The 27,001-nt window shown below is 45.9% G+C and overlaps 1 protein-coding gene across 2 annotated transcripts in view; it reads right to left on the reverse strand.

Moving 5' to 3' along the window:
- Nucleotides 1-17,035, reverse strand: part of CEP120 (centrosomal protein 120) — a 128,806-nt gene extending 111,771 nt beyond the window's left edge. For both annotated transcript variants that reach the window (XM_040415955.1, XM_040415954.1), the window contains exon 1: nucleotides 16,881-17,035. In XM_040415955.1, coding sequence (XP_040271889.1) covers nucleotides 16,881-16,929 — 49 coding nt within the window. In that variant the 5' untranslated portion in view covers nucleotides 16,930-17,035. The remainder of the gene's footprint in view (nucleotides 1-16,880) is intronic.
- Nucleotides 17,036-27,001: the final 9,966 nt, after the last annotated feature.

The raw sequence follows: 27,001 nt of genomic DNA on the forward strand, positions 1-27,001 counted from the left end.
AGTTGTGGTCAATGATTCCTATTCAGAATGGTCCCGGGTTATAAGTGGTGTACCCCAAGGTTCAATGCTGGGCCCTCTATTATTTTATTTATTTATGATATAGAGGACAGGATTAATAGCACCATATCTATTCTTGCAGATGACACTAAGCTATGTCGTACTGTACGGTCTATGGAAGATGTCCATATACACTGCTCAAAAAAATAAAGGGAACACAAAAATAACACATCCTAGATCTGAGTTAATTAAATATTCTTCTGAAATACTTTGTTCTTTACATAGTTGAATGTGCTGACAACAAAAATCACACAAAAATAAAAAAATGGAAATCAAATTTTTCAACCCATGGAGGTCTGGATTTGGAGTCACACTCAAAATTAAAAAGTGGAAAAAACACACTACAGGCTGATCCAACTTTGTTGTAATGTCCTTAAAACAAGTCAAAATGAGGCTCAGTAGTGTGTGTGGCCTCCACGTGCCTGTATGACCTCCCTACAACGCCTGTGCATGCTCCTGATGAGGTGGCGGACGGTCTCCTGAGGGATCTCCTCCCAGACCTGGACTAAAGCATCTGCCAACTCCTGGACAGTCTGTGGTGCAACGTGACGTTGGTGGATAGAGCGAGACATGATGTCCCAGATGTGCTCAATTGGATTCAGGTCTGGGAAACGGGCAGGCCAGTCCATAGCATCAATGCCTTCGTCTTGCAGGAACTGCTGACACACTCAAGCCACATGAGGTCTAGCATTGTCTTGCATTAGGAGGAACCCAGGGCCAACCGCACCAGCATATGGTCTCACAAGGGGTCTGAGGATCTCATCTCGGTACCTAATGGCAGTCAGGCTACCTCTGGCGAGCACATGGAGGGCTGTGCGGCCCTCCAAAGAAATGCCACCCCACACCATTACTGACCCAATGCCAAACCGGTCATGCTGGAGGATGTTGCAGGCAGCAGAATGTTCTGCACGGCGTCTCCAGACTCTGTTAGGTCTGTCACATGTGCTCAGTGTGAACCTGCTTTCATCTGTGAGGAGTACAGGGCGCCAGTGGCGAATTTGCCAATCTTGGTGTTCTCTGGCAAATGCCAAACGTCCTGCACGGCGTTGGGCTGTAAGCACAACCCCCACCTGTGGACGTCGGGCCCTCATATCACCCTCATGGAGTCAGTTTCTGACCGTTTGAGCAGACACATGCACATTTGTGGCCTGCTGGAGGTCATTTTGCAGGGCTCTGGCAGTGCTCCTCCTGTTCCTCCTTGCACAAAGGCGGAGGTAGCGGTCCTGCTGCTGGGTTGTTGCCCTTCTACGGCCTCCTCCACGTCTCCTGATCTACTGGCCTGTCTCCTGGTAGCGCCTCCATGCTCTGGACACTACGCTGACAGACACAGCAAACCTTCTTGCCACAGCTCACATTGATGTGCCATCCTGGATAAGCTGCACTACCTGAGCCACTTGTGTGGGTTGTAGACTCCGTCTCATGCTACCACTAGAGTGAAAGCACCGCCAGCATTCAAAAGTGACCAAAACATCAGCCAGGAAGCATAAGAACTGAGAAGTGGTCTGTGGTCACCACCTGCAGAACCACTCCTTTATTGGGGGTGTCTTGCTAATTGCCTATAATTTCCACCTGTTGTCTATCCCATTTGCACAACAGCATGTGAAATTGATTGTCACTCAGTGTTGCTTCCTAAGTGGACAGTTTGATTTCACAGAAGTGTGATTGACTTGGAGTTACATTGTGTTGTTTAACCACTTCAGCCCCCAGTGCTTAAACACCCTGAAAGACCAGGCCACTTTTTACACTTCTGACCTACACTACTTTCACCGTTTATTGCTCGCTCATGCAACTTACCACCCAAATAAATTTTACCTCCTTTTCTTCTCACTAATAGAGCTTTCATTTGGTGGTATTTCATTGCTGCTGACATTTTTACTTTTTTTGTTATTAATCGAAATTTAACGATTTTTTTGCAAAAAAATGACATTTTTCACTTTCAGTTGTAAAATTTTGCAAAAAAAACGACATCCATATAGAAATTTTGCTCTAAATTTATAGTTCTACATGTCTTTGATAAAAAAAAAATGTTTGGGTAAAAAAAAAATGGTTTGGGTAAAAGTTATAGCGTTTACAAACTATGGTACAAAAATGTGAATTTCCGCTTTTTGAAGCAGCTCTGACTTTCTGAGCACCTGTCATGTTTCCTGAGGTTCTACAATGCCCAGACAGTACAAACACCCCACAAATGACCCCATTTCTGAAAGTACACACCCTAAGGTATTCGCTGATGGGCATAGTGAGTTCATAGAACTTTTTATTTTTTGTCACAAGTTAGCGGAAAATTATGATTTATTATTTATTTATTTTTTTTCTTACAAAGTCTCATATTCCACTAACTTGTGACAAAAAATAAAAAGTTCTATGAACTCACTATGCCCATCAGCGAATACCTTGGGGTCTCTTCTTTCCAAAATGGGGTCACTTGTGGGGTAGTTATACTGCCCTGGCATTCTAGGGGCCCAAATGTGTGGTAAGGAGTTTGAAATCAAATTCTGTAAAAAATGACCTGTGAAATCCGAAAGGTGCTCTTTGGAATATGGGCCCCTTTGCCCACCTAGGCTGCAAAAAAGTGTCACACATCTTGTATCTCCGTACTCAGGAGAAGGTGGGGAATGTGTTTTGGGGTGTCATTTTATATATACCCATGCTGGGTGAGAGAAATATCTTGGCAAAAGACAACTTTTCCCATTTTTTTATACAAAGTTGTCATTTGACCAAGATATTTATCTCACCCAGCATGGGTATATGTAAAAAGACACCCCAAAACACATTCCTCAACTTCTCCTGAGTACGGGGATACCAGATGTGTGACACTTTTTTGCAGCCTAGGTGGGCAAAGGGGCCCATATTCCAAAGAGCACCTTTCGGATTTCACTCCTCATTTTTTCCTGAATTTGATTTCAAACTCCTTACCACACATTTGGGCCCCTAGAATACCAGGGCAGTATAACTACCTCACAAGTGACCCCATTTTGGAAAGAAGACACCCCAAGGTATTCCGTGAGGGGCATGGCGAGTTCCTAGAATTTTTTATTTTTTGTCACAAGTTAGTGGAAAATGATGATTTTTTTTATTTTTTCATTTTTTCATACAAAGTCTCATATTCCACAAACTTGTGACAAAAAATAAAAACTTCCATGAACTCACTATGCCCATCAGCGAATACCTTGGGGTCTCTTCTTTCCAAAATGGGGTCACTTGTGGGGTAGTTATACTGCCCTGGCATTCTAGGGGCCCAAATGTGTGGTAAGTAGGTAAATGACCTGTGAAATCCGAAAGGTGCTCTTTGGAATGTGGGCCCCTTTGCCCACCTAGGCTGCAAAAAAGTGTCACACATCTGGTATCTCTGTATTCAGGAGAAGTTGAGGAATGTGTTTTGGGGTGTCTTTTTACATATACCCATGCTGGGTGAGATAAATATCTTGGTCAAATGCCAACTTTGTATAAAAAAAATGGGAAAAGTTGTCTTTTGCCAAGATATTTCTCTCACCCAGCATGGGTATATGTAAAATGACACCTCAAAACACATTCCCCAACTTCTCCCGATTACGGAGATACCAGATGTGTGACACTTTTTTGCAGCCTAGGTGGGCAAAGGGGCCCATATTCAAAAGAGCACCTTTCGGATTTCACAGGTCATTTTTTACAGAATTTGATTTCAAACTCCTTACCACACATTTGGGCCCCTAGAATGCCAGGGCAGTATAACTACCCCACAAGTGACCCCATTTTGGAAAGAAGAGACCCCAAGGTATTCGCTGATGGGCATAGTGAGTTCATGGAACTTTTTATTTTTTGTCACAAGTTAGTGGAATATGAGACTTTGTATGAAAAAAAAAATTAAAAAAAAAAAATCAGCATTTTCCACTAACTTGTGACAAAAAATAAAAAATTCTAGGAACTCGCCATGCCCCTCACGGAATACCTTGGGGTGTCTTCTTTCCAAAATGGGGTCACTTGTGGGGTAGTTATACTGCCCTGGCATTTTCCAGGGGCCCTAATGTGTGGTAAGTAGGTAAATGACCTGTGAAATCCTAAAGGTGCTCTTTGGAATATGGGCCCCTTTGCCCACCTAGGCTGCAAAAAAGTGTCACACATGTGGTATCGCCGTATTCAGGAGAAGTTGGGGAATGTGTTTTGGGGTGTCATTTTACATATACCCATGCTGGGTGAGAGAAATATCTTGGCAAAAGACAACTTTTCCCATTTTTTTATACAAAGTTGGCATTTGACCAAGATATTTCTCTCACCCAGCATGGGTATATGTAAAATGACACCCCAAAACACATTCCCCAACTTCTCCTGAGTACGGCGATACCAGATGTGTGACACTTTTTTGCAGCCTAGATGCGCAAAGGTGCCCAAATTCCTTTTAGGAGGGCATTTTTAGACATTTGGATACCAGACTTCTTCTCACGCTTTGGGGCCCTTAGAATGCCAGGGCAGTATAAATACCCCACATGTGACCCCATTTTGGAAAGAAGACACCCCAAGGTATTCAATGAGGGGCATGGCGAGTTCATAGAAATTTTTTTTTTTTGGCACAAGTTAGCGGAAATTGATATTTTTAATTTTTTTCTCACAAAGTCTCCCGTTCCGCTAACTTGGGACAAAAATTTCAATCTTTCATGGACTCAATATGCCCCTCACGGAATACCTGGGGGTGTCTTCTTTCCGAAATGGGGTCACATGTGGGGTATTTATACTGCCCTGGCATTCTAGGGGCCCTAAAGCGTGAGAAGAAGTCTGGAATATAAATGTCTAAAAAATTTTACGCATTTGGATTCCGTGAGGGGTATGGTGAGTTCATGTGAGATTTTATTTTTTGACACAAGTTAGTGGAATATGAGACTTTGTAAGAAAAAAATAAATAAATTCCGCTAACTTGGGCCAAAAAAATATCTGAATGGAGCCTGACAGGGGGTTGATCAATGACAGGGGGGTTGATCAATGACAGGGGGGTTGATCAATGACAGGGGGGTTGATCAATGACAGGGGGGTTGATCAATGACAGGGGGGTTGATCAATGACAGGGGGGTTGATCAATGACAGGGGGGTTGATCAATGACAGGGGGGTTGATCAATGACAGGGGGGTTGATCAATGACAGGGGGGTTGATCAATGACAGGGGGGTTGATCAATGACAGGGGGGTTGATCAATGACAGGGGGGTTGATCAATGACAGGGGGGTGATCAGGGAGTCTATATGGGGTGATCACCACAGTCATTGATCACGCCCCTGTAAGGCTTCATTCAGACGTCCGGATGCGTTTTGCGGATCCGATCCATCTATCAGTGGATCCGTAAAAATCATGCGGACGTCTGAATGGAGCTTTACAGGGGGGTAATCAATGACAGGGGGGTAATCAATGACAGGGGGGTGATCAGGGAGTCTATATGGGGTGATCACCACAGTCATTGATCACGCCCCTGTAAGGCTTCATTCAGACGTCCGGATGCGTTTTGCGGATCCGATCCATCTATCAGTGCATCCGTAAAAATCATGCGGACATCTGAATGGAGCTTTACAGGGGGGTAATCAATGACAGGGGGGTGATCAGGGAGTCTATATGGGGTGATCACCACAGTCATTGATCATGCCCCTGTAAGGCTTCATTCAGACGTCCGGATGCGTTTTGCGGATCGGATCCATCTATCAGTGCATCCGTAAAAATCATGCGGACATCTGAATGGAGCTTTACAGGGGGGTGATCAGGGAGTCTATATGGGGTGATCACCACAGTCATTGATCATGCCCCTGTAAGGCTTCATTCAGACGTCCGGATGCGTTTTGCGGATCGGATCCATCTATCAGTGCATCCGTAAAAATCATGCGGACATCTGAATGGAGCTTTACAGGGGGGTGATCAGGGAGTCTATATGGGGTGATCACCACAGTCATTGATCACGCCCCTGTAAGGCTTCATTCAGACGTCCGGATGCGTTTTGCGGATCCGATCCATCTATCAGTGGATCCGTAAAAATCATGCGGACGTCTGAATGGAGCTTTACAGGGGGTTGATCAATGACAGGGGTGTAATCAATGACAGGGGGGGTGATCAGGGAGTCTATATGGGGTGATAACCACAGTCATTGATCACGCCCCTGTAAGGCTTCATTCAGACGTCCGGATGCGTTTTGCGGAACTGATCCATCTATCAGTGGATCCGTAAAAATCATGCGGACATCTGAATGGAGCTTTACAGGGGGGTAATCAATGACAGGGGGGTGATCAATGACAGGGGGGTGATCAGGGAGTCTATATGGGGTGATCAGGGGCTAATAAGGGGTTAATAAGTGACGGGGGGGGGGGGGTGTAGTGTAGTGGTGCTTGGTGGGACTTTACTGAGCTACCTGTGTCCTCTGGTGGTCGATCCAAACAAATGGGACCACCAGAGGACCAGGTAGCAGGTATATTAGACGCTGTTATCAAAACAGCGTCTAATATACCTGTTAGGGGTTAAAAAAAACACATCTCCAGCCTGCCAGCGAACGATCGCCGCTGGCAGGCTGGAGATCAACTCTCTTACCTTCCGTTCCTGTGAGCGCGCGCGCCTGTGTGCGCGCGTTCACAGGAAATCTCGGCCATCGCGAGATGACGCATATATGCGTGACTCTGCGCAGGGCTGCCACCTCCGGAACGCGATCCTGCGTTAGGCGGTCCGGAGGTGGTTAAGTGTTCCCTTTATTTTTTTGAGCAGTGTACTACAAGCTGACTTGAACACTTTGAGCGATTGGGCATCAACTTGGCAAATGAGACTCAATGTGGACAAATGTAAAGTTCTGCATCTTGGTAGTAATAATCTCTGTGCTTCATATGTCATAGGTGATGTAACAGTGGGGGAGTCACTTATAGAGAAAGATTTGGGTGTCCTTGACATTACAGCATACAATGTCAATCAGCTGCTTCTAAGGCCACCAGGATATTGTCATGCATTAAACGAGGCATGGACTCGCAGGACAGGGATGTAATATTACCACTTTACAAAGCCTTGGTGCGGCCTCATCTGGAATATCAATTGGTATCGCAGCTCATTCCCCTTTCACTTTTATGGGGCTGAGCTGCTCCTAGGCCATGTGACCGATGAACGGGTCATCACAGGCCTAGGAAAAGCTGGAGAAGGCCATGGCACTACTGTGAGTGCGCTGCCTTCTTAAAAAGCTGATTGGCGGGGGCCCTGGGTGCCTAACAGGCATATGGGCAAGGGTTGTCTCAGAAAAGACATTTGAGGTGTATCGCTAGAAAATCATCCTATCATTTCACGTTTGCTCAGCATTCTTCAGAGCTCATTATGGGGACCATTAACTGTCCAGTAATGCTATCCCCTGCATTACAGTGGACCCTCTTCCACTGGACATTGGCAGGATAATGCTTGGATATGTCCCTGTCAATCCTGAGAAGACCTATCCTCAGGACAGCATACCAAGCACAGTGCCGCACAATGTATACTGGCTGTGGACTGCACTGCAGAAAGGCAATGTGATCTATGGACACGGCATCACAAGTGGAGGAAGAGATGGCAGTGCTTGGGGGCCCCTTCCAAACAGATGATCGAGGGGATGCCAGGACCACCACCAACCCAATCCTGGTTGCCTATCCTGAGGACAGTGTCCCGAGGATGGGTCATCAATATTTAACTCCTGGAAAAACCCTTAATTTTATCTTTGTTTCTCTTTAGTTATTGTCTTAGTAGGATTTTTTTTTTTTACGGTTTTTGCCCTGTATTGCATTAGATGTCTTATTGAAGTTTACACTTCTCTGAAATACATTCCTAGACTTTTTAACAATATATAAATATATGTCCCATAAGTTCATTTATTTATTTCATTTGCCATGCTTTTCCATGTTTATTAGAGTAAACATTTTACGTTATATAATGAATACAATTGCAATTTCATGTAGTAAAATAACCAGGAACACGGCACAGAATGCTAAGTGCTACACAGAAAACAGCAGAAATCTGAACAATGACCACTTTCCGTTATACCAGATGCTTACATTTCTCAATAGGCTTCTCAGATGACAAAGCTACGGCCCTGATGTATTCATCTGGCAGCACTGAAATACTAAACCTTCCCACACCAAAGGCTTTCAAGTCCCTGTATAAGGCCAGGGAATCAGGAGGTACATCTCTTATATGGTTGGAAAGAGAAATATTTCCATACAGCATGTACTACCAAAAAATGTATTTAAAGGGGGTTATCTGACACCACAAGTAGATATTGCGTAAAAGGTATTCTGCATCTATCCATCAAAGGCCTCATGCATGCCACTGTATGTGTTTTCCTGTCCGCAAAAAACAGAACGGGGCCATGTGCGTGCTGCCATTTTCTTTTTCATTTTAATAGCAATGTCCTATACATGTCTGCAAAATGGACAACAATAGGACGTGTTGTATCTTTTTTGCAGGGCCACGGTACAGACGTGCGGATGTGGACAGCACGCAGTGTGCCATCCGCATCTTTTGCGGCCCCATTGAAATGAATATATACACTTATGTGCCCTGAAAAGCATCTATCACCATGATTGATCCTATTAAAGCATACATACTGCCTGGTATAGGTGATCACGGTGACTAAAATGAGCCCTTTCTGTAATTGGTATTATCGATGCAGAGAAATTCTTATTTTAGTTGTAAGCAAGTGAGGTACATGGAGCACTAAGGGGTAGCTTAGCCCCTCGGAGCACCATTTCACCTCTGTCTCTCTCCGGATAGCCTAGTCCCTTGGAGCACCACTTCACCTCCACCTCTCCGGATGGCCTAGTCCCTTGGAGCACTGCTTCATCTCCACCTCTCCAGATAGTCTAGTCCCTTGGAGCACTGCTTCACCTCCACCTCTCCGGATGGCCTAGTCCCTTGGAGCACCACTTCACCTCCACCTCTCCGGGTGGCCTAGTCTCTTGGAGCACTGCTTTACCTCCACCTCTCCAGATAGCCTAGTCCCTTGGAGCACTGCTTCACCTCCACCTCTCCGGATGGCCTAGTCCCTTGAAGCACCACTTCACCTCCACCTCTCCGGATAGCCTAGTCCCTTGGAGCACTGCTTCAACTTTGCCTCTCCCAGTAAGATTCTTACTCTGACACATGACCAGAAATCTCCACATCCGAAGATTGAGGCACAACCACTCTACCTAAATACACCCTTAGCTCCTTCATAGCCATGCACATTGACAAAGCAGCAGTTCAGTCACACGGGGAACCTCAGCAATAACTCGTCCTTCAATCACAATAAATTGCAAGAATGAGGTGCTGGTGGGGCGTGAATGGCATGGTCAGAGGTTGCACTATATTTTTTCCCAGAAGAGTAAAAATACTTCTCCGACCATTTTTGAGGAGTATTTTTACCCGAGGAGGAGTACGAAATTTGCAGTAATTCAAATATATTATATATCGGCCTACACTTTCTCACATCTGCGTTGGAGGCTGCATTTGGAGTCTCTGTTGCAGATTCTGTCTAAAGACCGGACAAAAAAGCCTTGTATGCAGCACTTTTTTGGTCTGGTAAAAAGACAGGCGCGTGAATGGAAACTGAACGGACTTCATCATAGGAAGCGCAAGGTCTGTTCAGCTTCTTCCCTGTCACTTAGGCCGGGTTCACATGACATTTTTGCCATATACAGTCAGGACCTAACATTTTTGGCTCTATACACCACCACAATGGATTTAAAATGAAACGAACAAGATGTGCTTTAACTGCAGACTGGCAGCTTTAATTTGAGGGAATTTACATCCAAATCAGGTGAACAGTGTAGGAATTACAACAGTTTGCATATGTGCCTCCCACTTGTTAAGGAACCAAAAGTAATGGGAGAATTGACTTCTCAGCTGTTCCATGGCCAGGTGTGTGTTATTCCCTCATTATCCCAATTACAATGAGCAGATAAAAGGTCCAGAGTAATTGTCATGTGTGCTATTTGTATTTGCAATCTGTTGCTGTCAACTCTCAAGATAAGATCCAAAGAGCTGTCACTATCAGTAAAGCAAGCCATCATTAGGCTGAAAAAACACAACACACCCATCAGAGAGATAGCAAAAACATTAGGCATTCTTAAAAAGAAGGAACGCACCGGTGAGCTCAGCAACACCAAAAGACCCGGCAGACCACGGAAAACAATTGTGGTGGATGACCGTAGAATTCCTACCCTGGTGAAGAAAACACCCTTCACAACAGTTGGCCAGATCAAGAACACTCTCCAGCAGGTAGGTGTATGTGTGTCAAAGTCAACAATCAAGAGAAGACTTCACCAGAGTGAATACAGAGGGTTCACCACAAGATGTAAACCATTGGTGAGACTCAAAAACAGGAAGGCCAGATTAGAGTTTGCCAAACGACATCTAAAAAAGCCTTAACAGTTCTGGAACAACATCCTATGGACAGATGAGACCAAGATCAACTTGTACCAGAGTGATGGGAAGAGAAGAGTATGGAGAAGAAAAGGAACTGCTCATGATCCTAAGCATACCACCTTATCAGTGAAGCATGGTGATGGTAGTGTCATGGCGTGGGCATGTATGGAACTGGTTCTCTTGTATTTATTGATGATGTGACTGCTGACAAAAGCAGCAGGATGAATTATGAAGTGTTTTGGGCAATATTATCTGCTCATATTCAGCCAAATGCTTCAGAACTCATTGGACGGCGCTTCACAGTTCAGATGGACAATGACCCAAAGCATACTGCAAAAGCAACCACAGAGTTTTTTAAGGGAAAGAAGTGGAATACTATGCAATGACCAAGTCAATCACCTGACCTGAAGCCGATTGAGCATGCATTTCACTTGCTGAAGATAAAACTGAAGGGAAAATGCCCCAAGAACAAGCAGGAACTGAAGACAGTTGCAGTAGAGGCCTGGCAGAGCTTCCCCAGGGATGAAACCCAGCGTCTGGTGATGTCTGAGCGTTCCAGACTTCAGGCTGTAATTGACTGCAAAGGATTTGCAACCAAGTATTAAAATGTGAAAGTTTGATTAATGATTATTATACTGTCCCATTACTTTTGGTCCCTTAACAAGTGGGAGGCACATATGCAAACTGTTGTAATTCTTACACCGTTCACCTGATTTGGATGTAAATACCCTCAAATTAAAGCCGACAGTCTGCAGTTAAAGCACATATTGTTTGTTTCATTTCAAATCCATTGTGGTGGTGTATAGAGCCAAAAATGTTAGGATTGTGTCGATGTCCCAATAAATATGGACCTGACTGTATTTAATGTACACACAAAAAACATATACATTAACAGACGCCTCAGACAGACGCCATACTGTGGCATCTGTCACCATTAAATTCCACCGTTCACAGCGCGCCCTACGCTGATGAAAAGCAGGGAAAAATCTAAGGCATATTGGTACGCCTTAGACTTTTTCCAAGGAGTAAAATGGCCTGAACAGGCATCTATGACGCTTGTACAGGAGTTACTGCGACCTCTGGGCGGGGCGGTCATACACCTGCATTGCTGCTTCATTCAACTCTAAGGCCTCTTTCACACGAGCGAATTTCCAGTCCGGATGTGATGTGTGTTGTGAACGATTCCTGGCTCATTCATATTAATGGGTCGGTACACGCATCATCTTTGTGTTCAGGAAAAATCGCAACATGTTGTATATTGTACATTTTTCATGCAGCTCTGGCTCCACAGAGGACTCCCCTGCATAACGGAAACAGGACGGGTCCGTTTTGCAGCCCATAGACTTCCTTTATGACGGAATGAATAACGGAATGCCTCTAAAGGCACTCCGTTATGCATTCCGTCATAGAATTGCGTTATGGTCTGTGGTAACGGAATCCATAACGCAATTCACCTTTTACCAACAAACGACGTGTGAACGAATTTTAAATATGAAATTTGCTCATCTCTAGTTTAGATGTAGATTGCTATTCTTCAGAAATGAAAAACACAAGCAATCTGGAGAAAAAAAAAAATGCAAACACTGAACGCAATCACAAAAAAAAAAAAAAAAAAAAAAAAAAAAAGGATTGAAATTGCGTGCTAAACCATCAGTTTTTTCCTGAACAGATTCTGACACAATCCATATCACTCATGTGAAAGAGACTAAGGGACTGCTGAAGATTGGCGAGCACCGTCCCCTGCTCCTCTTCAGCAGACCCATAAAGTATGAATGGAGTAGAGAATAAGTTCTGGTGCAGAGGTCGCGCTACATTTTTTCTGGAAGAGTAAAAATACTCCTCTTACCATTTTTGAGGAGTATTTTTAGCCGATGAGGAGTATATAAAAGTTACAGTAATTCAAATAGTTAATACGAAGGCCTACATAACATTAAGGGGTTGCTATTTATGCAGGGAAACCATTACTAGTATCTAGAACTGTCTTCCATGCAGAAATAGCAAATATCGAAAATTTAAAATTTAGCTGAGGTCACTGTCGCTCTGAGGGGGTCGGCACCACCGAGGTCACTGTCGCTCTGAGGGGGTCGGCACCACCGAGGTCACTGTCGCTCTGAGGGGGTCGGCACCACCGAGGTCACTGTCGCTCTGAGGGGGTCGGCACCACCGAGGTCACTGTCGCTCTGAGGGGGTCGGCACCACCGAGGTCACTGTCGCTCTGAGGGGGTCGGCACCACCGAGGTCACTGTCGCTCTGAGGGGGTCGGCACCACCGAGGTCACTGTCGCTCTGAGGGGGTCGGCACCACCGAGGTCACTGTCGCTCTGAGGGGGTCGGCACCACTGAGGTCACTGTCGCTCTGAGGGGGTCGGCACCACTGAGGTCACTGTCGCTCTGAGGGGGTCGGCACCACTGAGGTCACTGTTGCAGTGATTTTATGAGGTTTAAATGGTTTGACCCAAGATCGATATTTAATCACCTGTTGTTAAAGAGGACCCCTCACCTCTCCTGATTTGTCTGTTTTGGTAACTACTTGCACCCCCCGTAATAACAATCCTGGAGCATCTATTCTTATGACCTTATGTTGCACAATTACTCTGTTATTCCTGTTATTAGTTATGAATGACTTGCTGGCAGTTTGCAGTGAAGGTCCAGATGGGGGTGTCACCACACAACCTGACATTATTTAATCAGTGCTGTCAACTGGTAACATCCAGCTGGACCTTTATTGCAGACTACTAGCAATTCGTTCATAAGTTCTAGTAGGAATAATAGAAGAATGGTACAATATAGAGTCACAAGAATTGACTCCCCAGAATTGTTATTGCATAGGAAAAGCAAGTCTTACTAAAACAGACATGTCCCCTTCAAGTACATGATCGCTGGGGGCCCCACCTTGGTTACCATGTTCTAGTGTTCTCTGGGTCAGGTATGGATGGGTAAATAGTGTGGATCTTGGGACAATCCCTTTAATTTTTGCTGCGGTTTTTGTGCTGCCGGTCACTGGGGTATGCCATCCATCACGTAGCCATTGCTGCCCACCAAAGTTACGTCCTTATAGAGGAGCTCTCAGGTGGGTATGTCGTGCCTCCGGGGCTGTTGGTAGACTGTGAAGAGACCTGAGGCACTGACGGAGCAGGACACAGGCACAAGGATGGTGGTGCATGCTGGTGCCTAGGGCACAAGCGAAAGACCCGGGCACATACAGGGCTCCAGGTGGCGACCAAAATGGTCGCCAATGCAACTTAGAAATGCAAAATGGCAACAAGACTTTGTAGTCTTGTCGCCATTTGTGCCTAGACCCCCCGCTGCTCTGCCTCTTTAACACACGAGTTAAACTGACATAGCACACGCGCCATGTTCTCCTCAGCAGCACAGGGGAGAAGGGGGCAGTCCTTCCCCCCTGTACCGCCGCTGCCACCAGTGGACTGATAGCAGGGAGAAGGAGGGGGAGGGGCTGTGGCCACTGAGCCACCAATGAATATAGTTTATGCCTGAATACAAATGCAGGCTGCGGGTGCCGGCCATATCCCATACCCGGCACCCAGCCTCTATGACTGCGCGCTGCGATCTGCCGCCATTAACCCGTCAGGTGCGGCACCTGAGGGGTTAATTGCGGCAGATCGCAGCGTGCAGTCATAGAGGCCGGGTACGAGATATGGCAGGCACCAGCAGCCTGCGTTTGTATTCAGGCATAAACTATATTCATTGGTGGCGCAGTGCACCGCACCCCCACCAACCCCAGTATTATAAAGTAGAAGCATTGGTGGCGCAGTGCGCCGCACCCCCACCAACCCCAGTATTATAAAGTAGAAGCATTGGTGGCGCAGTGCACCGCACCCCCACCAACCCCAGTATTATAAAGTAGAAGCATTGGTGGCGCAGTGCACCGCACCCCCACCAACCCCAGTATTATAAAGTAGAAGCATTGGTGGCGCAGTGCACCGCACCCCCACCAACCCCAGTATTATAAAGTAGAAGCATTGGTGGCGCAGTGCGCCGCACCCCCACCAACCCCAGTATTATAAAGTAGAAGCATTGGTGGCGCAGTGCACCGCACCCCCACCAACCCCAGTATTATAAAGTAGAAGCATTGGTGGCGCAGTGCGCCGCACCCCCACCAACCCCAGTATTATAAAGTAGAAGCATTGGTGGCGCAGTGCGCCGCACCCCCACCAACCCCAGTATTATAAAGTAGAAGCATTGGTGGCGCAGTGCACCGCACCCCCACCAACCCCAGTATTATAAAGTAGAAGCATTGGTGGCGCAGTGCGCCGCACCCCCACCAACCCCAGTATTATAAAGTAGAAGCATTGGTGGCGCAGTGCACCGCACCCCCACCAACCCCAGTATTATAAAGTAGAAGCATTGGTGGCGCAGTGCGCCGCACCCCCACCAACCCCAGTATTATAAAGTAGAAGCATTGGTGGCGCAGTGCGCCGCACCCCCACCAACCCCAGTATTATAAAGTAGAAGCATTGGTGGCGCAGTGCACCGCACCCCCACCAACCCCAGTATTATAAAGTAGAAGCATTGGTGGCGCAGTGCGCCGCACCCCCACCAACCCCAGTATTATAAAGTAGAAGCATTGGTGGCGCAGTGCACCGCACCCCCACCAACCCCAGTATTATAAAGTAGAAGCATTGGTGGCGCAGTGCACCGCACCCCCACCAACCCCAGTATTATAAAGTAGAAGCATTGGTGGCGCAGTGCACCGCACCCCCACCAACCCCAGTATTATAAAGTAGAAGCATTATTGGCGCAGTGCGCCCCCAATTCCCCCTCCCAGTATTATAACTATTATAATCATTGGTGGCGCAGTGCACCGCACCCCCACCAACCCCAGTATTATAAAGTAGAAGCATTGGTGGCGCAGTGCGCCGCACCCCCACCAACCCCAGTATTATAAAGTAGAAGCATTGGTGGCGCAGTGCACCGCACCCCCACCAACCCCAGTATTATAAAGTAGAAGCATTGGTGGCGCAGTGCACCGCACCCCCACCAACCCCAGTATTATAAAGTAGAAGCATTGGTGGCGCAGTGCACCGCACCCCCACCAACCCCAGTATTATAAAGTAGAAGCATTATTGGCGCAGTGCGCCCCCAATTCCCCCTCCCAGTATTATAACTATTATAATCATTGGTGGCAGTGGCAACAGAGAAAATGAACCAACACAACTGATACTTTTTAATTTTGATTTTGGTTACAAGAGCTATTTTATCAAGCCAGTATTAAGTGTAACAGACACATGGTACAATAAGACTAATTGGGAATAATTATGGCAAAGTGCCTTTACATATGTCGAGGGTCTTTTGTTATGGCAGACCCCTGTTCACACAGCAACATCTGCTGCGTCCATATAAATGATGGTCACTCAATGAAGGAATGTTTTGCTCATTCATCAGGCGATTGTAGTAACATTTGCGCCCGATAATCCGCCCGACAAGTAAGTGTGCCGTGTAAATCTGAGGAACCGCTGGGAAATTCCTCAACTTAAAATTTGAGTTGTTCAGACACCAGGGGCCCAAATTAATTTAACTAGTGTTGAGCAAACTTGTGTTTTAAGTTCGGCATCTAAAGTTCGGGTTGTCGAAGAATCGCGTTATGGTCCGTGGTAGCGGAATCCATAACGCGATTCTTGATTCTTCAATAACCCGAACTTAAAACACAAGTTCACTCAACACTAAATTTAACCCCTTAACAACACCAGTTACCTATTCAAATCAGTAAATAGTGCCCATCTACCCACTTGGATGCCAGTTTTCATGCCCAGAACCTGTCCAGGCTGAGCTCCTCTGTACCTGATGCCGGGCATCACCCACTGTATGTTGGCGTTGCAGAATTCATTTAGTTCTTTAAATCATACTTGTTGTGCCCGTCATTTGTATTCTAGCGCCGCTTTCAACCGATTTCCCTTAAGGACGGCTCACTGAAACTTTTTGGGATAAGGCCTCCTCAGAATTCATTAAAAAAATAATAATAAATACAAACGATGTGAAAAAGAAACCAACTTCAGCAGCAACACCCAAGAGACCGCACAGATGAATGTGGGTTTTGCAGCGCGGCTTTCTACACCAGAACCATAAACTTTTATTTAGATCAGGTCGGCAACCTGCAAAACTACAACTCCCAGCATGCACACTTGCTTGGTGACTGGAGCATTCTGGGAGTTGTAGTTCCTGAAGCGCTGCAGATCAGATGGCCAGACATGGCTGAGGATATGCTGTCTGCCTATGATAGTCTTCACATCAGAGATTTCCAACCTGTCACCCTAGAGCTGCAGCAAGACTACAACCCCCTGCATGCCCTGACAGCCAGACTGATGGGAGTTGCAGTCGACAGGTTGGAAATCACTGACGTCTGAAGCGACTTGCTGGGACTTGTAGTTCTACAGCCAGGTGCTCGTCCACACTCACCTCCTGCACACAGATACCAAGTAGAAAGAAACGTCATGCATGTGGAGACGCCACTGTTTACCTTCTAGAATGGACACGACGATGAGCAGCTGGTCCGTCTTGTAGCCCATGTCTGGAGTCGGGGGTAGCACAGGGCGCCGTCCTGCTGTCACTGCCCGGTAATGTATCACCCGCCGCTATAGATGTCTTTGCCGCTTCTCCCAACATACAAACACAGGGAAGCCCTCCTCCTGACTACAACTACTTCCGCCTGGCAACCGGGAGCTGACCAATCACAGAGCCCGGCGGGTGAACGCGAGGGAAGGAGCGCGCTAGACGCTTTCTGAACTGACGAGAGGGTAACGCGCATGCGCGTTAGGACTAGGTCCTGTCATGTGAGAAGCCATGTTTGATGTGGGCAGCGGGACATATGTCGCAGTCTCTGTCCTAGTGAGAGAAAGTGACATAAAATTGCCTGGCTGGAAATCATATTGTATGCATAATACTTCACATGATAGTTTTCTGTATATGTGTCATATCCTTTAAGAAAGCACATAGCTGTGGGGCAAAAACCAAAGTAACAGTGTGACATTTATTACTAAAGGTATGTTCACATGGGACGTATTCAGTGCAGAAATCTATGCAGCTAAACAGACATCATTCATGTGATTGTACATGGAGTTTTACAGACCTTATTCAGATTTATAAGGTAGTCACAGAAATGTCTGCAACAAATCTGCCTCAGTCATGTGAACATGAGTAAGTATCAACATCTTCCTGACACTAGGCTGGTAGGTAACAGTAGTGCAGTGCATATTCCTGACAATAAGCTGGTAGGTAACAGTAGTGCAGTGCATATTCCTGACAATAAGCTGGTAGGTAACAGTAGTGCAGTGCATATTCCTGACAATAAGCTGGTAGGTAACAGTAGTGCAGTGCATATTCCTGACACTAGGCTGGTAGGTAACAGTAGTGCAGTGCATATTCCTGACAATAAGCTGGTAGGTAACAGTAGTGCAGTGCATATTCCTGACACTAGGCTGGTAGGTAACAGTAGTGCAGTGCATATTCCTGACACTATGCTGGTAGGTAACAGTAGTGCAGTGCATATTCCTGACAATAAGCTGGTAGGTAACAGTAGTGCAGTGCACATTCCTGACACTATGCTGGTAGGTAACAGTAGTGCAGTGCACATTCCTGACACTAGGCTGGTAGGTAACAGTAGTGCAGTGCATATTCCTGACACTAGGCTGGTAGGTAACAGTAGTGCAGTGCATATTCCTGACAATAAGCTGGTAGGTAACAGTAGTGCAGTGCACATTCCTGACACTATGCTGGTAGGTAACAGTAGTGCAGTGCATATTCCTGACACTAGGCTGGTAGGTAACAGTAGTGCAGTGCATATTCCTGACAATAAGCTGGTAGGTAACAGTAGTGCAGTGCACATTCCTGACACTATGCTGGTAGGTAACAGTAGTGCAGTGCATATTCCTGACACTAGGCTGGTAGGTAACAGTAGTGCAGTGCATATTCCTGACACTAGGCTGGTAGGTAACAGTAGTGCAGTGCATATTCCTGACACTATGCTGGTAGGTAACAGTAGTGCAGTGCATCTTCCTGACACTATGCTGGTAGGTAACAGTAGTGCAGTGCATATTCCTGACACTAGGCTGGTAGGTAACAGTAGGGCAGTGCATATTCCTGACACTATGCTGGTAGGTAACAGTAGTGCAGTGCATCTTCCTGACACTATGCTGGTAGGTAACAGTAGTGCAGTGCATATTCCTGACACTAGGCTGGTAGGTAACAGTAGTGCAGTGCATATTCCTGACACTAGGCTGGTAGGTAACAGTAGTGCAGTGCATATTCCTGACACTATGCTGGTAGGTAACAGTAGTGCAGTGCATATTCCTGACACTAGGCTGGTAGGTAACAGTAGTGCAGTGCATATTCCTGACACTAGGCTGGTAGGTAACAGTAGTGCAGTGCATATTCCTGACACTATGCTGGTAGGTAACAGTAGTGCAGTGCATCTTCCTGACACTATGCTGGTAGGTAACAGTAGTGCAGTGCATATTCCTGACACTAGGCTGGTAGGTAACAGTAGTGCAGTGCATATTCCTGACACTATGCTGGTAGGTAACAGTAGTGCAGTGCATCTTCCTGACACTATGCTGGTAGGTAACAGTAGTGCAGTGCATATTCCTGACACTAGGCTGGTAGGTAACAGTAGTGCAGTGCATATTCCTGACACTAGGCTGGTAGGTAACAGTAGTGCAGTGCATATTCCTGACACTATGCTGGTAGGTAACAGTAGTGCAGTGCATATTCCTGACACTAGGCTGGTAGGTAACAGTAGTGCAGTGCATATTCCTGACACTATGCTGGTAGGTAACAGTAGTGCAGTGCATATTCCTGACACTAGGCTGGTAGGTAACAGTAGTGCAGTGCATATTCCTGACACTAGGCTGGTAGGTAACAGTAGTGCAGTGCATATTCCTGACACTATGCTGGTAGGTAACAGTAGTGCAGTGCATATTCCTGACACTAGGCTGGTAGGAAACAGTAGTGCAGTGCATATTCCTGACACTAGGCTGGTAGGTAACAGTAGTGCAGTGCATATTCCTGACACTATGCTGGTAGGTAACAGTAGTGCAGTGCATATTCCTGACACTATGCTGGTAGGTAACAGTAGTGCAGTGCATATTCCTGACACTAGGCTGGTAGGTAACAGTAGTGCAGTGCATATTCCTGACACTAGGCTGGTAGGTAACAGTAGTGCAGTGCATATTCCTGACACTAGGCTGGTAGGTAACAGTAGTGCAGTGCATATTCCTGACACTAGGCTGGTAGGTAACAGTAGTGCAGTGCATATTCCTGACACTAGGCTGGTAGGTAACAGTAGTGCAGTGCATATTCCTGACACTAGGCTGGTAGGTAACAGTAGTGCAGTGCATATTCCTGACACTAGGCTGGTAGGTAACAGTAGTGCAGTGCATATTCCTGACACTACGCTGGTAGGTAACAGTAGTGCAGTGCATATTCCTGACACTACGCTGGTAGGTAACAGTAGTGCAGTGCATATTCCTGACACTAGGCTGGTAGGTAACAGTAGTGCAGTGCATATTCCTTACACTATGCTGGTAGGAAACAGTAGTGCAGTGCATATTCCTGAAACTAGGCTGGTAGGAAACAGTAGTGCAGTACATAATCCTGACACTAGGCTAGTAGGAAACAGTAGTGCAGTGCATATTCCTGACACTAGGCTGGTAGGAAACAGTAGTGCAGTGCATATTCCTGACACTAGGCTGGTAGGAAACAGTAGTGCAGTGCATATTCCTGACACTAGGCTGGTAGGTAACAGTAGTGCAGTGCATATTCCTGACACTAGGCTGGTAGGTAACAGTAGTGCAGTGCATATTCCTGACACTATGCTGGTAGGTAACAGTAGTGCAGTGCATATTCCTGACACTAGGCTGGTAGGTAACAGTAGTGCAGTGCATATTCCTGACACTAGGCTGGTAGGTAACAGTAGTGCAGTGCATATTCCTGACACTAGGCTGGTAGGTAACAGTAGTGCAGTGCATATTCCTGACACTAGGCTGGTAGGTAACAGTAGTGCAGTGCATATTCCTGACACTAGGCTGGTAGGTAACAGTAGTGCAGTGCATATTCCTGACACTAGGCTGGTAGGTAACAGTAGTGCAGTGCATATTCCTGACACTAGGCTGGTAGGTAACAGTAGTGCAGTGCATATTCCTGACACTACGCTGGTAGGTAACAGTAGTGCAGTGCATATTCCTGACACTAGGCTGGTAGGTAACAGTAGTGCAGTGCATATTCCTGACACTAGGCTGGTAGGTAACAGTAGTGCAGTGCATATTCCTTACACTATGCTGGTAGGAAACAGTAGTGCAGTGCACATTCCTGACACTAGGCTGGTAGGAAACAGTAGTGCAGTGCATATTCCTGACACTAGGCTGGTAGGAAACAGTAGTGCAGTGCATATTCCTGACACTAGGCTGGTAGGAAACAGTAGTGCAGTGCACATTCCTGACACTAGGCTGGTAGGAAACAGTAGTGCAGTACATATTCCTGACACTAGGCTGGTAGGAAACAGTAGTGCAGTGCATATTCCTGACACTAGGCTGGTAGGTAACAGTAGTGCAGTGCATATTCCTGACACTAGGCTGGTAGGTAACAGTAGTGCAGTGCATATTCCTGACACTAGGCTGGTAGGAAACAGTAGTGCAGTGCACATTGCTTACACTAGGCTGGTAGGTAACAGTAGTGCAGTGCATATTCCTGACACTAGGCTGGTAGGTAACAGTAGTGCAGTGCATATTCCTGACAATATGCTGGTAGGTAACAGTAGTGCAGTGCATATTCCTGACACTAGGCTGGTAGGTAACAGTAGTGCAGTGCACATTCCTGACACTATGCTGGTAGGTAACAGTAGTGGAGTGCATATTCCTGGTCCAGGTTTTATTGACAGAAGCTCAGCCTCCTCTTGAGGCTTCCAGCGCAGTCGCGGTACGTAGATGCAGGTTCCATGCAGTCATCAGGTGACTTTTTTTTGGCAAGGAGGGCGTGAAGGAATCTGCCTGCAGGAGACTCCATGTGAAATGGGCCTTTAGGATCTGAAAAAACGGATCCGGCACCATTTACTTACATTGTTTCGCAGCAGTTTTATGTCTGGTCACATAACGGAATGCATACTGATGCATAATGAACGGAGCATACTCCATTCACAATATATTGGCCTAAAGTTCGAAACCTGATGTGAAAAGTAGCCTAAGGCCTCATGCACACAAACCTATTTTCATTCCGTATCCGTTCCGTCTTTCTTGCTGACCGTATAGGGAACCATTCATTTCAATGGGTCCGCAAAAAAAACGGAAGGTACTCCATGTTCATTCCGTATGTTCGTATTTCCGTTCCGTAAAAAATAGAACATGTCCTATTATTGTCTGCATAACGCACAAGGATAGTACTGTTCTATTAGGGGCCAGTTGTTCCGTTCCGCAAAATACGGGATACACACGGATATCTTCCGTATTTTTTGCGGATCCATTTTTTGCAGACCGCACAATACATACGGTCATGTGCATGAGGCCTAAGAAAAATAAACAAGTTTATATACTTTCAATTATCTTTTGCTACTTAAAAAAAAAAAAAAACCTTTAACCCCTTAAGGACATAGGACGTACCGGTACGCCCTATTTCCCGAGTCCTTAAGGACCCGCGGGGGTTAATCGGAACGGGACGCCGGCTGAAATCATTCAGCCGGCATCCCGTAACAACGCAGGGGGGGGTCATTTGACCCCCCCCCGTATCGGCGATCGCAGAAAACCGCAGGTCAATTCAGACCTGCGGTTTTCTGCGTTTCCGGTCCATTCGGGTGTCCTGTGACCCGATGAACCGGAAAAAGACTGCGATCGGTGGCGTAATTTTACACCACCTATCGCAGTCCGAGGATTTGGAGAGGCGGTGCTGGCCCTGGTGCTGAACGCCGCTGTCCAGGGTGCTGATTGGTGCAGGGGAGAGAGGCGCGAGATTCAAACTTCCTGCGCTCCTCTCTCCCCTCCTCTTCCTGTCCAGCACCCTGACCGTGCAGCACCGTCCAGAACGAGCTCCTGTGTCCCCCTAATCGCCATCCATCACCCTCCTGCACCCATCGCCACCCAGGTAGGTTAGGGTCAGTGAGGGAGAGGCACCGTTAGGCAGGGAAAGAAGGGAAAAGTTAGTTAGGAAAAAAAAAAAAAAAAAAAAAAAAAAAAACTTTTATTCCAAACTTCCATCTATCCATCTAACCCTAACCCAGACCCCCCCCTGCCACTTGCCCCCCCCACCCCCCACCAAAAACCCAGTGTCAGGCAATACTGGAGTGGGGACGTCCTATACCAGACCCCACTGTACAGTATGGTCATGACACGTACACGGTTTGAGGCCATCCGGAAATGTCTGCATTATTCCGATAATGCAGCATGTCCACCCCGAGGTGATCCTGCCTATGACCGGCTGTATAAGATACGGCCGGTCATCGATCACTTTGGGGCCAAATTCATGGAGGCCTACGTACCTGGAAGGGAGGTCGCGGTTGATGAGTCTCTCGTTGCGTTCAAGGGGAGACTCAGTTTCCGCCAATACATTCCCACAAAGCGGGCGAGGTATGGCGTGAAGCTATACAAAATTTGTGAGAGTGCCTCAGGGTACACTTACAAATTTCGTGTTTACGAGGGGCGAGATTCCCGTATTCAACCCCCAGAATGTCCCCCCACTCTGGGTGTTAGCGGGAAACTCGTGTGGGACCTTATGTACCCACTGCTGGATAATGGTTACCACTTGTACGTGGACAACTTTTATACCAGCATTCCCTTGTTCAGGTCCCTTGCCGCCAGATCCACGTTCGCTTGTGGGACCGTGCGGAAAAATCAACGCGGCCTCCCTGCCTACCCCCTAAAGGTAACTATCCCCAGGGGTGAGACCCGTGCCCTTACCAGTGGAAACCTGTTGCTGGTCAGGTATAAGGACAAGAGGGATGTCCTTATGCTGTCCACAATCCACGGTAACGGCACCACCCCTGTCCCTGTGCGAGGTACCGCGGCAACGGTCCTCAAGCCCGATTGTATCGTCGACTACAATCGGTATATGGGAGGAGTTGATCTCTCTGATCAAGTCCTCACGCCATATATAACGCCATGCGCAAAACACGGGCATGGTACAAAAAAGTTGCGGTCTACTTGGTACAGGTTGCCATGTACAACTCTTTTGTACTATGCCGAAGCGCTGGCAGCACAGGGACATTCCTCCAGTTCTATGAGGCAGTCCTCAAGGCCCTGATCTTTTCGGACCGGGAAAGAGCAGGCCGGAGTACCTCGGGAACTGGAGGCGCCCGGATCGTCCCTGGCCAACACTTTCCAGGTGTGGTCCCCCATACTGGAAAGAAGGGACGAACCCAAAAAAAGTGCAGAGTGTGTCACAAGAGGGGGATACGGAAGGACACCACTACTCAATGTGACACGTGCCCCGATCATCCGGGCCTCTGCATTATCAATTGCTTCAGGGAGTATCACACTTCCATGGAGTGCTAAATTTTTATAATCCCCAACAGTCCACTAGAGAACATAAAACACTATGGCTCTCAGACTTTGGAGACACGGAAACAATTTTTCTTTCCCCAAAAAATATTAGTTTTAGTGCAGGCATCCTCAAACTGCGGCCCTCCAGATGTTATAAAACTATAACTCCCAGCATGCCCAGACAACCTACAGCTATCAGCAGGGCATGGTGGGAATTGTAGTTTTACAACATCTGGAGGGCCGCAGTTTTAGGATGCCTGCTTAGTGTTTCCAAAGTCTGAGAGCCATACATATTGGGCATCGTCGCGTGCGTAAAAATCGTCGCTATAAAAATAACCTTTGACCAAACGCCTCTGATGAACGGTGATAAAAATATAAAATAAAAACTGTGCCAAAACACCCATTTTTGGGCAAAATTTCAATTTGAAAACATTTTGCCGGTAATAAAGCAAGGGTTAACAGCCAAACAAAACTAAATATTTATTGCCCCAATTCTGTAGTTTGCAGAAACACCCCATATGTGGTCGTAAATGGCTATATAGCCACACGCCAGGGCATAGAACGAAGGGAACTCCATACGGTTTCTGGAAGGCAGATTTTGATGGACAGGTTTTTTTTTGACACCATGTCCCATTAGAAGCCCCCCCTGATGTAGCCTAGACTAGAAACTCCAAAAAAGTGACCCCATCTAAGAAACTACACCCCTCAAGGTATTCAAAAGTTACTTTACAAACTATGTTAACCCTTTAGGTGTTCCACAAAACTAAATCGCGAATGTAGAAACAATTTTAGAATTAAATTATTTTGTTACATTGCCTTAAAAAAGAGTAAAATAGAGCAACCAAAAATCAAATTTACCCCAAAAATAGTCCCAAAACAACAACCACCGTATCCCGTAGTTTCCTAGATGGGGTCACTTTTATGGAGTTTCTACTCTAGGGGTGCATCAGGGGGCTTGAAAGGGTACATGGTGTCAATAAACCAGTCCAGCAAAATCTGCCTTCCAAAACCCATATGGTGTTCCCCTCCTTCTATGTGCTACCGTTTGGCCAAACAGTAGTTTACGACCACATATGGGGTGTTTTTGCAAACTACAGAATCAGGGCAACCCATTTTGAGTGTTGTTTGGCAGTTAACCCTTGTTTTACTCCTGGAAAAAATTGATTATATTGGAAAATTTTCCAAAAAATAGAAATTTCAAAATTGTTTCTCCATCTGCCATTAACTCTTGTGGAACACCTAAAGGGTTAACAAAGTTTGTAAACCCAGTTTTGAATACCTTGAGGGGTGTACTTTCTTAGATGGAGTCACTTTTTTGAAATTTCTATTCTGGGGGTGCAACAGGGGGCTTCAAATGGGACATGGTATAAACAAAACCAGTCCTGCCAAATCTGCCTTCCAAAACCCATATGGTGTTCCCCTCCTTCTATGTGCTACCGTTCGGCCAAACAGTAGTTTACAACCACATATGGGGTGTTTTTGCAAACGACAGAATCAGGGCAACCCATTTTAAGTGTTGTTTGGCAGTTAACCCTTGTTTTACTCCTGGAAAAAATTGATTATATTGGAAAATTTTCCAAAAAATAGAAATTTCAAAATTGTTTCTCCATCTGCCATTAACTCTTGTGGAACACCTAAAGGGTTAACAAAGTTTGTAAACCCAGTTTTGAATACCTTGAGGGGTGTACTTTCTTAGATGGAGTCACTTTTTTGAAATTTCTATACTGGGGGTGCAACAGGGGGCTTCAAATGGGACATGGTATAAACAAAACCAGTCCAGCAAAATCTGCCTTCCAAAACCCATATGGTGTTCCCCTCCTTCTATGTGCTACCGTTCGGCCAAACAGTAGTTTACGACCACATATGGGGTGTTTTTGCAAACTACAGAATCAGGGCAACCCATTTTGAGTGTTGTTTGGCAGTTAACCCTTGTTTTACTCCTGGAAAAAATTGATTATATTGGAAAATTTTCCAAAAAATAGAAATTTCAAAATTGTTTCTCCATCTGCCATTAACTCTTGTGGAACACCTAAAGGGTTAACAAAGTTTGTAAACCCAGTTTTGAATACCTTGAGGGGTGTACTTTCTTAGATGGAGTCACTTTTTTGAAATTTCTATTCTGGGGGTGCAACAGGGGGCTTCAAATGGGACATGGTATAAACAAAACCAGTCCTGCCAAATCTGCCTTCCAAAACCCATATGGTGTTCCCCTCCTTCTATGTGCTACCGTTCGGCCAAACAGTAGTTTACAACCACATATGGGGTGTTTTTGCAAACTACAGAATCAGGGCAACCCATTTTGAGTGCTGTTTGGCAGTTAACCCTTGTTTTACTCCTGGAAAAAATTGATTATATTGGAAAATTTTCCAAAAAATAGAAATTTCAAAATTGTTTCTCCATCTGCCATTAACTCTTGTGGAACACCTAAAGGGTTAACAAAGTTTGTAAACCCAGTTTTGAATACCTTGAGGGGTGTACTTTCTTAGATGGAGTCACTTTTTTGAAATTTCTATACTGGGGGTGCAACAGGGGGCTTCAAATGGGACATGGTATAAACAAAACCAGTCCAGCAAAATCTGCCTTCCAAAACCCATATGGTGTTCCCCTCCTTCTATGTGCTACCGTTCGGCCAAACAGTAGTTTACGACCACATATGGGGTGTTTTTGCAAACTACAGAATCAGGGCAACCCATTTTGAGTGTTGTTTGGCAGTTAACCCTTGTTTTACTCCTGGAAAAAATAGATTATATTGGAAAATTTTCCAAAAAATAGAAATTTCAAATTGTTTCTCCATCTGCCATTAACTCTTGTGGAAGACCTAAAGGGTTAATAAAGTTTGAAAAAACAGTTTTGAATACCTTGAGGGGTGTAGTTTCTAGAATGGGGTCATTTTTGGGAGGTTTCTATTATCTAAGCCTCACAATATGACTTCAAACCTGAACTGGTCCATAAAAAGTGGGATTTTGAAGATTTCTGAAAATTTCAAAATTTGCTTCTAAACTTCTAAGCCTTGTAACATCACCAAAAAATAAAATATCATTCCCAAAACAATTCAAACATGAAGTAGACATATGGGGAATGTAAAGTCATCACAATTTTTGGGGGTATTACTATGTATTAC

Source organism: Bufo bufo, chromosome 2 (genome assembly GCF_905171765.1).
Source record: "Bufo bufo chromosome 2, aBufBuf1.1, whole genome shotgun sequence".
NCBI lineage: Eukaryota > Metazoa > Chordata > Amphibia > Anura > Bufonidae > Bufo > Bufo bufo.